Here is a 13,940-nt window from a genome sequence, read left to right as displayed (position 1 = left end):
CTTTTAACGCCTCGATTCCTTGTCGTACATCTCTACAAAGCTTGAGATCCAGATCAAGAATAAAACGAAGAAATCCTGGTACGTTCGTAGCGCGACTCGAACCCGCATCTTGTATAACAGAACGGGTCACGTGCTTAACCTGTAGAATCCATGTATGCGTTTCATTCATTGTCTTTAATCATTTTAAGTATTCATCATTTTAAGTCGCATTAACGTGTGAATGACCTAAGTTATCTGTTGTTATTATTAATCGTAAGAAAATTTACCTGAGTTATTAGTTGTATTTTTTAATCTTTAGTGGAACTGACCTAAGTTATGTGTTACTATTAACTTTAGTAGAACCGGCGTAAGTTATCAGTTGTTATTATTAACAACCTAAGTTGTTAGTTATTATTAACTTTAGTAGAACCGACGTAAGTTATCAGTTGTTATTATTAACAACCTAAGTTATCAGTTATTATTATTAATCTTGAGTAGAATTGACCTCCGACTGACCTGAGTCGCCGCCATATTAACAAGTGGGTCGTTGCCCGTCCGATTCCCTCAGGGTTCAAAGGTCACAACTGCGAGCTCAACATAGACGACTGCCACAACCACAAGTGCCAGAATGGCGCCACCTGCCTCGACGGCGTCAACACCTACACCTGCGACTGTCCTCCGACGGTCACGGGGCCCTACTGCACCGAGGACGTCGACGAGTGCGCCCTCCGCCCCACCATTTGCAAGGTCAGTAGTGCTTGTCATGTTTCTTAATAATAATAATAATAATAATAATTATTATTTTCCTGTGGTATTGGATGAATAATTATTATTTAGTTATTAATTTTTTTTGGAGTCCTGAGTTCGATCCAGATGTGACTTTAGAAATTTATTTATATTCCACACGTGATTACGTATTATTATTATTATTATTATTATTATTATTATTATTTATTATTATTATTATTATTAATAGTGTAAAGATAAAATAATATGTTTGCCAAATATTTCTTTATTGCGCAGATTATTATTGTTATAATAATAATAATAATAATAATATTATTATTATTATTATTATTATTATTATTATTATTATTATTATTATTATTATTATTATTATTATTATTATTGTGCAAAGGAGATGCGCATTCCTCAGTGATCAGGATGGAATGGGTGGGAATGAAAAATTTACACCAAGCACTGGGACCAACGAGGTCATTCAGCAGTGAAAAGATGCTACAGGAGGAAAACCTCAAAGCAGTTGCGCCGAAACAGTTTCTTAGGAGAGGGTGGATAGTAAGATAGAAGATGAATATGAACGGGGGTGCAGTAAAAGGAATGAAAGGGGGTTGCAGCAAAGAACCTTAAGTGCTGCCTACAGTGCGCCGCTGGAGATGCGCTGGTGGCAGTATACCCTCTTACAGGGCTAAATGGGTGGCTATTGAAACAAATCCTTCAGAAAAAAAAATGGCCGTTCGCCTTTGCCCTTAGTCATTTTATGTAGCAGACCTACTGAAGAATTCTCATCATTTAAGGATTATATTCATAGTCCTTAAATGATGCCTACAGTGCCCCGCGTGAGATGCGCTAGTGGCAGTTTACCCTCCTACGGGGCTAAATGAGTGGTTATTGAAACAAATCCTTAAAAAAAAGGCGGGGGGAAAGGCCGTTCGCCTTTGCGTTTTGTGATTTCATGTAGGACCTACCTGAAGAATTCTCATCATTTCCTCTGCTCCTCAGAACGGGGCCACTTGCACCAACACCCAGGGCGGGTTCTCCTGCATCTGCGTCAACGGGTGGACGGGAGAGGACTGCTCCGAGAACATCGACGACTGCACGGCCGCCGCCTGCTTCAACGGCGCCACCTGCATCGACAGGGTCGGTTCCTTCCTGTGCCAGTGTACGCAGGGCAAGGTAAGCTTTTCGATAAGGTTTCGTTTTAAGGAACTTCTATTTTTTTAATATGACAAATTGTGGTTTTTTGTGCACGTTTAAGGAAACGGTGCACAATGAGCTGTTCGGGAAATGTAGACACATCTAGATGACCTGATCTTCTGTCGTAGTAATTTTGAAGACAGTAGCAAAGTGTAACTTTTGTGTTTTTTTCAGTATAATGATAAAAAGCCATTCATATTTTTGGGGAGAATACAAGAACATTCAGGTACCTATATTCTGTCGCTATATTGCAAAGAACGCGACGAAAATGCAATTTTTTCTTGATTTAATGACAACTTCTTTTTCATCTTTGTTTGGGCAGACTGGACTTCTGTGTCACTTGGATGACGCATGCGCCAGCGACCCGTGTCATCCTGGGTCGATGTGTGACACGTCCCCTATAGATGGCGGGTACCTGTGCACCTGCCCGACGGGGTATACAGGTGTCGACTGCACGGAGGACATAGACGAGTGCAAAGAAGGTCTTCCGTGCGAACACAACGGCACGTGTGTCAACACGCCCGGCTCCTTCAAGTACGTGACCTTCTCGAAATGGCTCAATTTTAATCTGTACTTTTAACATAGCTAACAAACCTTCGGTCTTAACAGTAGGATAATCTTCTGGAAACCAGTTAAATACAATCAAAAGATGGGAAAGCAAGGAAGTTGTGGCATAAGTTTGTTTGTCTGTTCTGAATATGCATTACTATAACGTTTCCGGACCTTTTTTTTTTAATTTATTAATTTAATTTAATTTTTTTTTTTTTGGATTGGGATATATTGGTTTTACGAGTGAATCAAATTGATTTTTATAGCGGTTTCATATCCCTTTTTTCTCAAATATTTTCTGCCAGCAATTGATTGTGTTCTATTTTGAAACCTTTTCTATCAGCAGTTGAATATGTTCTCTTTTAAGTTATCTCAACTATTTTCTCTCAGGAGTTGAACATATTATTTTCTCAACTATTCTTTCTCAGTTGAATATATTATTTTCTCAAATATTTTCTTATCAGGAGTTTAATATATTATTTTCTCAAATATTTTCTCTCAGGAGTTGAATATATCATTTCCTCAAATATTTCCCCTCAGAAGTTGAATATGTTATTTTCTAAGATAATATCTGTCAGCAATTGGATGTTCTTTTCTAGAAACGTTTCTACATCTTTGCCTTCATGACCGAATTCACTGAAGACTTCGATTATTCCTGCAGGTGTGACTGCTCCAAGGGATTCACGGGACCCCGTTGTGAGATCAACATCAACGAATGCGAGAGCAATCCCTGTCACAATCTGGGCACCTGCCTGGACGAACGCGGTGCCTTCAGATGTGTGTGCATGCCAGGTGAGTGAAGAAACTCCCTACCCTTTTTTTACCCCTTCCGAAGTGAGACAAGCTTTTGCCTGATGAAGGAAAGTTCCCTCTTCTTCCCAGTTTCCTTTTCCCCGATCTTTGCAAATTTCCATTCTTTAAGGTTCAGACAGGTTGTCATTACTCATTCCATTTTAATTAGTTTTAGTAACAATAAAAAAAAAAAAAAGAGATCGAGTTACAGAACACGCTTCCCGTGCAATAGGAAGCGATCTTAATGAGTGCATAAAAGGAATGCTGTGATACACACTGCCTGGTAGTTGAAACATATTGGTTGACTTCGTTGTATAAGGTGAATTATATAAACTGACCTATTAGGCCTCGTACATATCCATTGTCAGTTAGCTATCTTGAGGAGGTAAAGTAACATGATTTACCTTTTCAAGACAAAGAGGGTTAGATATTCCTTATCAGTTATTCCCTGTAATTGCCGGAATTAAAAGATTTGCTTAGCTTACAACTTGTGAGTTGCGACGAAATTTACATACATCAGTAGGGGTTATGGGAAATAGGCTTGTTCTGTCTTTTAGTCCTATCTAGCACATCAAATCCTAGTGGTAACAGGCGGCGGCAGCAGCAGCAGCCGGTAGGTATGGAAGTCAGTGGTGAGCCTTCCCAGGCCAGCCAGCCTGCCCTCATCCCACATCCTGCTTACAGACTTTGCCCCTGGGCATGGCCAATTACCCACCCAACCACCCTTCCCTTCCTTGGACCTCCCATTATCCCCCCCTCCCTCCTCCACACCTCTCAGATCGGCAAACCAATGAAAAGGACCCACAGCACCTTTCCTTTGTTTTCATTGGTGGAGGCTGTAAGTGGAAGAAAGACTTCCCTCGTCTCGTGCTTTCTAATTACATGCACATAGATGTATTTGGGAGTTGATGCCAGCGGTCACTTCTGTATGACTATGTAATGTTAGAGGCTGTTGTGTTTTATTCATGTTTTTAAGCTGGACAGAGACAAACAGGAAGGGGGTTGCTGTGTGACACTTTGGACCTTGTTACGAAAGTGGGAGATCAACCTTGGTTGCCTCATTTAACATTTCATGGCAATATGGTTGCACTCTTTCATTGTACAAGAGTCAATGGTAATATAGGAGTTACAGGTTGTAAAATTTTGTTTATATAAGAAAAATATCTTATCCTTTAAGGACAATTAATGAATGGCGTTACATTGTTGTTCCCATATCCATAATCCTTATAACTTGTTTACTTTTCATTCATAATGAAATGGTGAAATTTATGTTTTTAGAATTATGACAAGGATGAGGTTTTGTCTTTGACCGTTGTAAGAAACCTGATTTAATCAGAGAAATTTAGTATTTTCAGTGAATAAGTGAAGAAATGCTGGCTAATGAACGTCCATTCTCCCGTGAAAATGGAAATTGAGTACATAGAAACCTCTTTAATTTGATTTCTTACTTGTCAAACTGTTGGATGCTTAAGTCATGAACAGGGTAGGAAAACAAATTGTTGCACATGCTAAACTTTTACTTGTTAGCGATGTGAGAATACATTAAATTTGAGAGATGTAATGTAAAAAGCAATCTGTAACAATATGCAAATGGGTCAGGCACTCAAGTTTATACTTTTTTTTTCCATTTTTCAACAATTCCCAACAGAAGTAGTAAATGTAAGTTTTCTTGGTCCTTTCCAGGTTACACTGGGCAACATTGCGAACTTGATGTTGACGAGTGTGCCTCGAAGCCCTGTTACAACAATGGAGTTTGCAGTGATCTCATCAATGAATATAGCTGCAGTTGCACCCAAGGCTTCACTGGACGACAGTGTGACATAAACATCAATGATTGTGAATCCCAGCCGTGTCAGAATGGTGGCTCCTGTGTGGATTTAGTTGCTGGATATACTTGTCGTTGCAGTCCTGGATTTACTGGAACAAACTGTGAGACAAACATAGATGACTGTCTTTCGTCTCCCTGCCGTCATGGATCGTGTGTTGATGGTAACAACTCGTTTACCTGTATGTGCAGCCCAGGCTATACAGGTTTGCTGTGTCAAACTGAAATTGATGAATGTGCTTCAACACCCTGTCAACATGGAGGAACATGTAAAAATCTCATCAATAGTTATAAATGCCACTGTCCTAATGGCACTGCTGGACTTAACTGTGAATTTAACATCAACGAATGCTTCAGTAATCCTTGCCGTAATGGAGCAAAGTGCAGAGATGGTATTGATGAGTATACATGTGATTGTGTACCTGGATACACAGGTAGATATTGTGAAACTAACATAGATGATTGCCTTTCACAACCTTGTGCCAATGGTGGTGTTTGCATAGATCAGGTGAATGGGTTCCGTTGTCAGTGCCCTTCTGGGTATTATGATGCTCGGTGCCTTTCCAACGTCAATGAGTGTGCCAGTAATCCTTGTCTCAATGGTGGGACCTGTTATGATGATGTCAATCGATTCATTTGTGAATGCCCTCCTGGGTATACTGGTCATCGATGCGAATTAGAAATTGACGAGTGTCAATCCAATCCTTGCCAACATGGTGGAACATGTACTGATGCCTTGAATTTGTATACCTGCACCTGTCCATCAGGTTACTCTGGTCGGAACTGTGAAGCAAACATTGATGATTGTAGAACACGACCATGTAAAAATGGTGGCACATGTATTGACTTAGTGAATTCATATAAATGTGTATGTGAACTCCCCTTCACAGGCAAAGACTGTGAGGTGAAAATGAATCCCTGTAAGCCAAATAAATGCCAACATGGAGCCCAGTGTACTCCTACCGCGAATTTCTTGGATTTTACATGCAATTGTGAATTGGGATACACTGGCCGTCTTTGTGATGAAGACATTGATGAATGTAGCGTTTCTCCTTCTCCTTGTAAGAATGGGGCTACCTGTAGAAACACAAACGGTTCGTATTCATGTGAATGTGCAATTGGATATGAGGGCCGAGATTGCACCATCAACACTAATGACTGTGCTTTACGACCATGCCTGAATGGAGGGACGTGTCTTGATGGCATTGGAAAATATGACTGCCGTTGCGTTGGTGGCTTTGGGGGAGTCAACTGTGAACATGATCTGAATGAGTGTGATTCTAGCCCTTGCCAGAATGGAGCTACATGCAACGATTATGTCAATTCTTACACCTGTACATGTCCCCTTGGATTTTCTGGTACTAACTGTGAAATCAATGACGAAGATTGCACGGAGACCTCATGTATGAATAATGGAAGCTGTATTGATGGTATCAATAATTATACATGTGAATGTGTGTCAGGATTTACTGGTTCTCACTGTCAGCACCACATTAATGAATGCCATTCTAACCCCTGTGAGAATGGAGGGACTTGCAGTGATCATGTAGGTTTCTTTACATGTCACTGCCGCTATGGTTACACGGGACAGCGCTGTGAAAGGGAGGTAGACTGGTGTTCAGAGTCGCCTTGCATGAATAATGGTGTCTGTGCACAAACAAATAATCTTTTTAAATGTAAGTGCCCTCGTGGGTGGACAGGACTATTGTGTGATGTGGCCAATGTATCCTGCAGTACAGCAGCAGCAAGTAAGGGTGTGGATCCATCAGAACTTTGCTTGTATGATGGGAAATGTCAGGATATTGGTAATACACATAGGTGTATTTGCTCTGCAGGTTATACAGGGTCGTATTGTCAGCATGAAATTAAAGAATGTGATTCACAGCCATGTATGAATGGAGCCACTTGCAATGACCACATAGGTACTTACTCATGTAAATGCTTACCAGGATTCCAAGGGCCAAATTGTGAATATAATGTAGACGACTGCAAGCCAAATAACCCATGTCAAAATGGTGGGGTATGCCATGATCAGGTGAATGGATTCCAGTGCTCATGCCCTCATGGAACTGTTGGTAAACTCTGTGAAATCAATACCAATGACTGTTATGAAGGGGCTTGTCACAATGGTGGGAAATGCATTGATAAAGTTGGTGGATTTGAATGTCGATGTAAACCTGGCTTTGTTGGAGCTCGATGTGAAGGTGATGTTAATGAATGCCTATCCTTTCCATGTCTGAAAGAGGGTACAGCAGATTGTGTTCAGCTTGTTAATGATTACCGTTGCAATTGTCGTCCAGGTTATATGGGCCGGCATTGTGAAAGTAAACGTGATTTTTGCGCCGAGTCTCCATGCCAAAATGGCGGTGTTTGTAGCAGCAATGAAAGAGGTTATTCCTGTCACTGTCAAGAGGGCTTCACTGGCAAGTCGTGTGAATTCCCTACAAATGACTGCGAGTCTAACCCATGTGGTCCAAATAAAGACTGTCGACCATATTTACATGGTATAGAGTGTGTTACCAAAGAGACCCGTACTTACTGGTGTGAATCGGAGCCATGTAGGAATGCAGGGACATGTATGGATAGAATAACATCATTTGATTGTCAGTGCCCACCTGGGTGGAATGGAAAGACATGTGAAATAAGAGATCCTGGTTTCACAGGTGGTATAGGAGTATTTTCTGGTGGTTCACCTACAAATTTAACTCTGGAGAGAGAAAAATGTCGTGAAAACCGTTGCCATGAGAAGACAAACAACTATAGGTGTGACCCTGAATGCAGTACTTATGCCTGTGATTATGATGGTTTTGAATGCTCTTTAGGAAGAAACCCCTGGGCTCTCTGCCAGTCAGAAATCAACTGCTGGGCGGTGTACGGTAATGGCGTTTGCAATATGGAATGTAACAATCCAGGTTGTCTCTTTGATGGATTAGATTGCAGAGAACCTATTAAACCATGTAATCCAATTTATGATGCCTACTGTATCCGAAACTATGAAAATGGTCATTGTGATCAAGGTTGCAATGTTGCTGAATGTGGATGGGATGGGCTTGATTGTGAAAAAAAGCCCCCTTCCATTATGAATGGAGAACTCCAAATTGTTGTTCAGATAGACAAAAATGATTTCCAATTAGTCAAGAAAAACTTTATTAGAAAATTGAGTAACCTTTTGGGCGTTCACATAATTATTAAACGTGATCGATCTGGCGAAGAAATGATTTATGAATACAGTGAAACTGGAGTTGAAGGCATTTTAGTGTACTTTGAGATAGATAATCGCAGATGCAGTGAAGATGATACCTGCTTTGAGAGTGTCACTGACATAGCTAATTTCATTGCTGCCAATAAGCTGCAGATGGGTAGTGACATTCCAATTGGGGCCGTCTATGAAACAGGACCCCCAGAACCCCCTCCAGGTTATACATACATAATAGTAGGAATTGTCTTTACAATGGTATTGGTTGGCATAGTATTTATGGTTATCACAAGTAATCGTAAGCGCTCTCGGGGTGTTACCTGGTTCCCAGAAGGCTTCTTTACCAAGTATTCTGCTACAACAGGTACCAGTGCAGAGCCAGCAAGAAGGAAGCCAGATGGCCAAGAGATGAGAAGTTTTAACAAAGGAGCATCTGTAAGGCACTTGCCAGATATAGGTGATTGTGATGGCATTGGAAGGGGTTTGCCAAGTTCAGGACCTATTGGTGACTGGTCTGATGATGACAGTGAACACCCACCAACCAAGCGCTCACGCCATGAAGCTGGGTACTCGGATCAAACTCATTTGACAGATTATGATGATACAAATGATCCTAGAGTCTGGACGCAACAACATCTAGACGCTGCAGATATAAAAAATCCTGATCTATTGGCCTTGACTCCACCACAGACTGAACCAGAAGAACAACGTGTAATGGCAGGAGAAGTAGATCCAAAAGGACCCATGGGTCTTACTCCTCTTATGATTGCATCATTTAGAGGTGGTGGCTTGGAGAGCCACACTGATGAAGATGACAAAGATGGATCAGCTGCTGTTATCCAAGAACTTATAGAGCAAGGGGCAAAGCTTAATGCAAAAATGGACCGCACTGGGGAGACCTCACTTCACTTAGCTGCCAGGTCAGTTTATTTACTCTATTCTTTTTAATAAGCAATTTGACAATGTTAATACAGTATATTTGACATAAATTAATTTTCTCAGCCGGTAAAGAACTATACGTAGTGTGGACAGAAAGAGATTGATGTCGGTCATCTTGCTGTCAATTCTGTTTACACTTTATTTAATACATTTTTCATAGAATGGAAATGTGTAAGAAAATACTTTATACCATAAATATTTTTCCTTGAGGATAATCTTTTGGTTGGCTATTTTGGCACAGCTAAATTGCATGGAATTTTTCTACAACAATGTTAACGTAATAATGTTTTCCCCAGGTATGCACGAGCTGATGCTGCCAAGAAACTCTTGGATGCCAAGGCTGATGCAAATGCTCAGGATGCTACTGGACGGACACCTTTGCATGCTGCAGTTGCTGCAGATGCCCAAGGAGTATTCCAGGTATGTATGGGGCCAATTTGAGAAATGTAGTGATGTCCTGTAAAGTGTTTGGTGGCAGATTCCTTAGGTGTCTGTGATATCAAACCATATTTCAAACTTATGTCATGCAACTGCTTAATAGGCATTTGAAAGTGTATTATTTGGCTTTAACCATCCTTTGCAGTGACTGATACGATACATGTAAAATTGGTAGGGGTTGGGGGCGGCGGCGATAGTGCCGTCAGCACACCTTATGCTGTGCACTATAGGCATTACTTAAGGTCCTTTCCAGCATGCCTTTGGCCCCTAGCTGTAACCCCTCTCATTCCTTTTACTGTACTTTCTTTCATATTCTTTCTCCATCTTACTTTCCACCCTCTCCTAACTATTGATTCATAGTGCAGGTGCGAGGTTTTCCTCCAGTTACACCTTTCAAACCTTTAACTGTCAATTTCCATTTCAACACTGAATGTCCTTATAGGTCCCAGTGCTTGGCTTACGGCCTAAATTCTCTATTCAATTCAGTTCATGTAAAATACTATTCTGTGCATGAACTGTTGAGATAATTAATTGGTGTCAAACCATGATTAAGGTTAGGATATCATAGAACTCAAGTATTCATTTTATTATCAGGGGTAATATTATTTTATTGTCTGAAATTATAACTTTCTGGAAGTTTAATATTAGGTTCTTTAACTTAGAACAACAAACTATTATGTCTATTTTGTTCCACAGATTCTGCTTCGGAACCGTTCAACTGATCTAAATGCCAAAATGAATGATGGAACAACCCCACTGATATTAGCAGCCCGACTTGCTATTGAAGGAATGGTAGAAGATCTTATAAATGCAGATGCAGATATCAATGCAACTGATGATCTGGGAAAAACTGCTTTGCACTGGGCTGCTGCCGTGAATAACGTAGAAGCAGTTCATATTTTGCTGACACATGGTGCTAATCGTGATGCCCAAGATAACAGAGTGAGTATCTTAATCATAATACAGTACACTTTGTAGAAAGAAATATAAAGTCAGTATTTTCCATATGGTATGTAACTAAGAGTTGTTCATGATTTTTGTATGTTTCATTGTATTGATATTACAAAGCCTGAAATATCAGTGATCATTACCTGCATTGCTGTGTATGCAAAATAGTTTGTATTGTTATTACAAAGCCTGAAATTTCAGTGATCATTACCTGCATTGCTGTGTAGGCATTGTGTATTCATACACTAAAAACTCATATTTTTTATTTACTTTTACAGGATGAAACCCCCTTATTCCTTGCTGCAAGGGAAGGAAGCTATGAAACTTGCAAAGTATTACTCGATCATTTTGCCAATAGAGATATTACTGATAACATGGAAAGGCTTCCTGAAGATGTTGCAAATGAAAGACTTCATCATGACATTGTAAGGCTGCTAAGAGAACACCACCCACGATCCCCACAAATGGCGCAGGTGGTGACAACCTCTCATCTTGTGAATCAACAACACTGCCAACAAGCCCCAGGTTCCATAATGTCTCATCAGATGGCACCTCAGCCTGCTCAAAGGACAAATACTCAGCCCAAAGCAAAGGCTAGGAGGCCCAAGTCTACAGTAATGGCTCTTCCTGGTGGATCCACAAATACTCCTGTTAGTCCCGATGGAAATGCTTCATTGAAACGTAGCTCTAGTGTAAAAAAGAAAAGCCGTGAAGCTACTGGAGTTCCAAGTGTTGACTCCCAAACCCAATTGTCTCCTATGAATTCTATGGGTTCACCACATGGAGTGTTTGATGCTGCAACCAGTCCTTTTGAAACTGGTATCTTCCCAGGAGGGCTTACTGGGATAAACCCTCATTTCCCTGAATTAAATGTAAAGCAGCCTCCTCCTTATGAGGAATGTGTGAAGGCTGCAGCATCAATGAACAATCTTCAACAACTGGACCATGATAATAATCCTTTCAATATACCAAACCTAATGGGTAACCTCCAATCACATCCTGGTCATCAGGGTCATGTAGTTCATCAGAGGCAACAGTCCATGCCAGCTTCCTTCTCTCCACAGAGTCAGACATTGTCTCCTCCTCAGCATACAACTCCTCCACATTCACATCCATCACCACAACATGCACAGTCACCACATTTGCCTGCTGTTACTTCTCCAGGGAAGATGCGACCTGCTCTTCCTACTTCTCCTACACACATGGCTGCATTAAGACATGCTACAGCAACATCAGGATTTGAATTCCCATCAGTAAGTACAACTGGATACATGCATCAGGGACAGCAGCAACAACAACAGCAACAGCAGCAGCAACAGCCCCCACCACCACCACCACCGCAGCTTCAACCTCAGCAAGGTGGCAGTGGTTATTATCCTCATTATCCTACACCGCCATCACAACATTCGGGAGTTGAAGCAACACCTCAGCATAGTGTTGCACAAAATACACATGACGTTTTCCCAACTCCCTCTCCAGAATCACCTGGCCAGTGGTCGTCAGCATCACCAAGAAGCCAGAGTGACTGGTCTGAGGGTGTGAGATCTCCTCTTGGCCCTCCTGCAGCTCCTCCACATCATCAGGTGTTTCCTGGAAACCATCAGCAGCAGCAGCAGCAGCAGCAGCAGCAGCAGCAGCAACAGCAGCAGCAGCAGCAACAACAACAGCAAGGCCCTCCTCAGCCTTTAGGTTTACCCCAGCAAGGTTCTATTTATATCTGAGACAGAAACAGAATGTGCCAATAGTCCCTAGTGTACAATAATGCGTGTACCATAATTGCCTAGGCAAAGTCTGCCTTGCTATGTACATACCGTGCTATTCAATGACCTGCTGTACTTAGCGTGCAAGTCAGTACAATTATTATCTATGGACCGTCAAAAACTGTTATCACAGTGAATTCCGGCATAGACCGTTTTGTACAGTGTTCAAGTGGAATAAATTTGCAATATAGTTGTAGTGGTAAGGTAAAGAAAAATATCTCGAATGGCTTACTCTGTGATAGTTGTGCTCGTTTGCAATGACCCATGTAACATTATGCATTTCTAAATTACATTTCACAGGCCATGAAGTTTGACTAGTAGTAAACGTTTGGCATTATGCATCAGATATGATCATTATTTGGGAAGCATTTTTGCACACTAATCACAGTGGTTCTGTCATTTTAGGCAGTGTTCATTATCAGTGACCACATTATATGTGATATGTTGTTCAGTATGTGAATTTTATGACAATGTGTATTTAATTTCTCCCCTTTTTTTTTAGGTTATTTGTAAGGCAATAGCTAATTACATAGATTTGCAGATCTCCTTAATGTATTAAATTTCTATTTTCATAAGAACAAAAGTATTACTTGCAATTTGACTGTACAGCTTTATTTTAAAATTTTAATGAACTGTTTAAGACATGAACAAAATTTATAGGTGCGTCAAGAAAAAGTGCCTAGTGTAAAAAGGACTAGTATTTTTCCTTACATGTAAGTAAGTATTTGTTATTAAATTTGGCAGGCAGTGGGCAGCTACTTTTATTTGATCATAAACTTTCATCCGTACACAGACTCATGAGATGAAAAATTACTGCATTTATTAAACTCATTTGTAACAAATTTCTTACTCAAATTATTTTTTAAGTATCTTGTGCTCCCACTCCTGTCAGCTCTTAAAGGAGCTTGTGGATGAATGTGAGAATGCGAGACCCCCATTGTGAGATATAAGCAGTATAAAAATAAATACTTGATTTTTTTTGTTATGGTGTTTCCTTTCCCCCATGGAATTGTAAAGGTGATGTACTTTCTACCATAAATTGAACAGTAGAAGTACTGTATTTACTGAAGAAAACTGCATGCAGTTATTGTTACAGAAAATCGTATTTACGTGACAAAGATGATAAAATAACGTTTCCTCTAATTGCTTACACAAATCCCAGCCTGACTTTTGAGATTATCCTAACCTGCCCAAGGGATGTAAAAATAGTGTATATTGAACTAGGACAATTGTTTATTGGCATGCTTGTATGAATGAATTCAATTTAGGCTAGAAAAACTACTCCTGAACTATTATTATCATTTCACATGCAAGTACTGTAGTCCCTGATGTAAGAAGGATCATTACTGAAATTTTAAATAGTTTAGCTACCATAGAATATAAATTGATACCATGAAAGAGTCAATACTCCTTTTAATTTAAATGTTTTGATTTTTTCATCCCAAGTTTACTTAATTGAACTCATGCTAATTGTGAACATTGACAAACAAGTTCATCTATAGTAAGTTTACAATAATTGTTCATCTTTATTGTTAACAAATTTATGTAAGATGATTTTATCCAACTGCTGTTCCATGAA

The 13,940-nt window shown here is 40.2% G+C and overlaps 1 protein-coding gene across 1 annotated transcript in view; it reads left to right on the top strand.

The window, feature by feature from the left end:
* Positions 1-13,342, top strand: part of LOC135210750 (neurogenic locus Notch protein-like) — a 118,967-nt gene extending 105,625 nt beyond the window's left edge. Inside the window, exons 5-12 of the mRNA XM_064243579.1 lie at positions 548-726; positions 1,720-1,893; positions 2,237-2,448; positions 3,125-3,255; positions 4,939-9,196; positions 9,512-9,635; positions 10,350-10,595; positions 10,880-13,342. Coding sequence (XP_064099649.1) covers positions 548-726; positions 1,720-1,893; positions 2,237-2,448; positions 3,125-3,255; positions 4,939-9,196; positions 9,512-9,635; positions 10,350-10,595; positions 10,880-12,322 — 6,767 coding nt within the window. The 3' untranslated portion in view covers positions 12,323-13,342. The remainder of the gene's footprint in view (positions 1-547; positions 727-1,719; positions 1,894-2,236; positions 2,449-3,124; positions 3,256-4,938; positions 9,197-9,511; positions 9,636-10,349; positions 10,596-10,879) is intronic.
* The last annotated feature ends 598 nt before the right edge of the window (positions 13,343-13,940 follow it).

The sequence above is a fragment of the Macrobrachium nipponense genome, chromosome 4, assembly GCF_015104395.2.
Source record: "Macrobrachium nipponense isolate FS-2020 chromosome 4, ASM1510439v2, whole genome shotgun sequence".
Lineage (NCBI taxonomy): Eukaryota > Metazoa > Arthropoda > Malacostraca > Decapoda > Palaemonidae > Macrobrachium > Macrobrachium nipponense.
The sequence above is the reverse complement of the archived record's forward strand: the minus strand, read 5'-3'. Positions and strand labels throughout refer to the sequence as shown.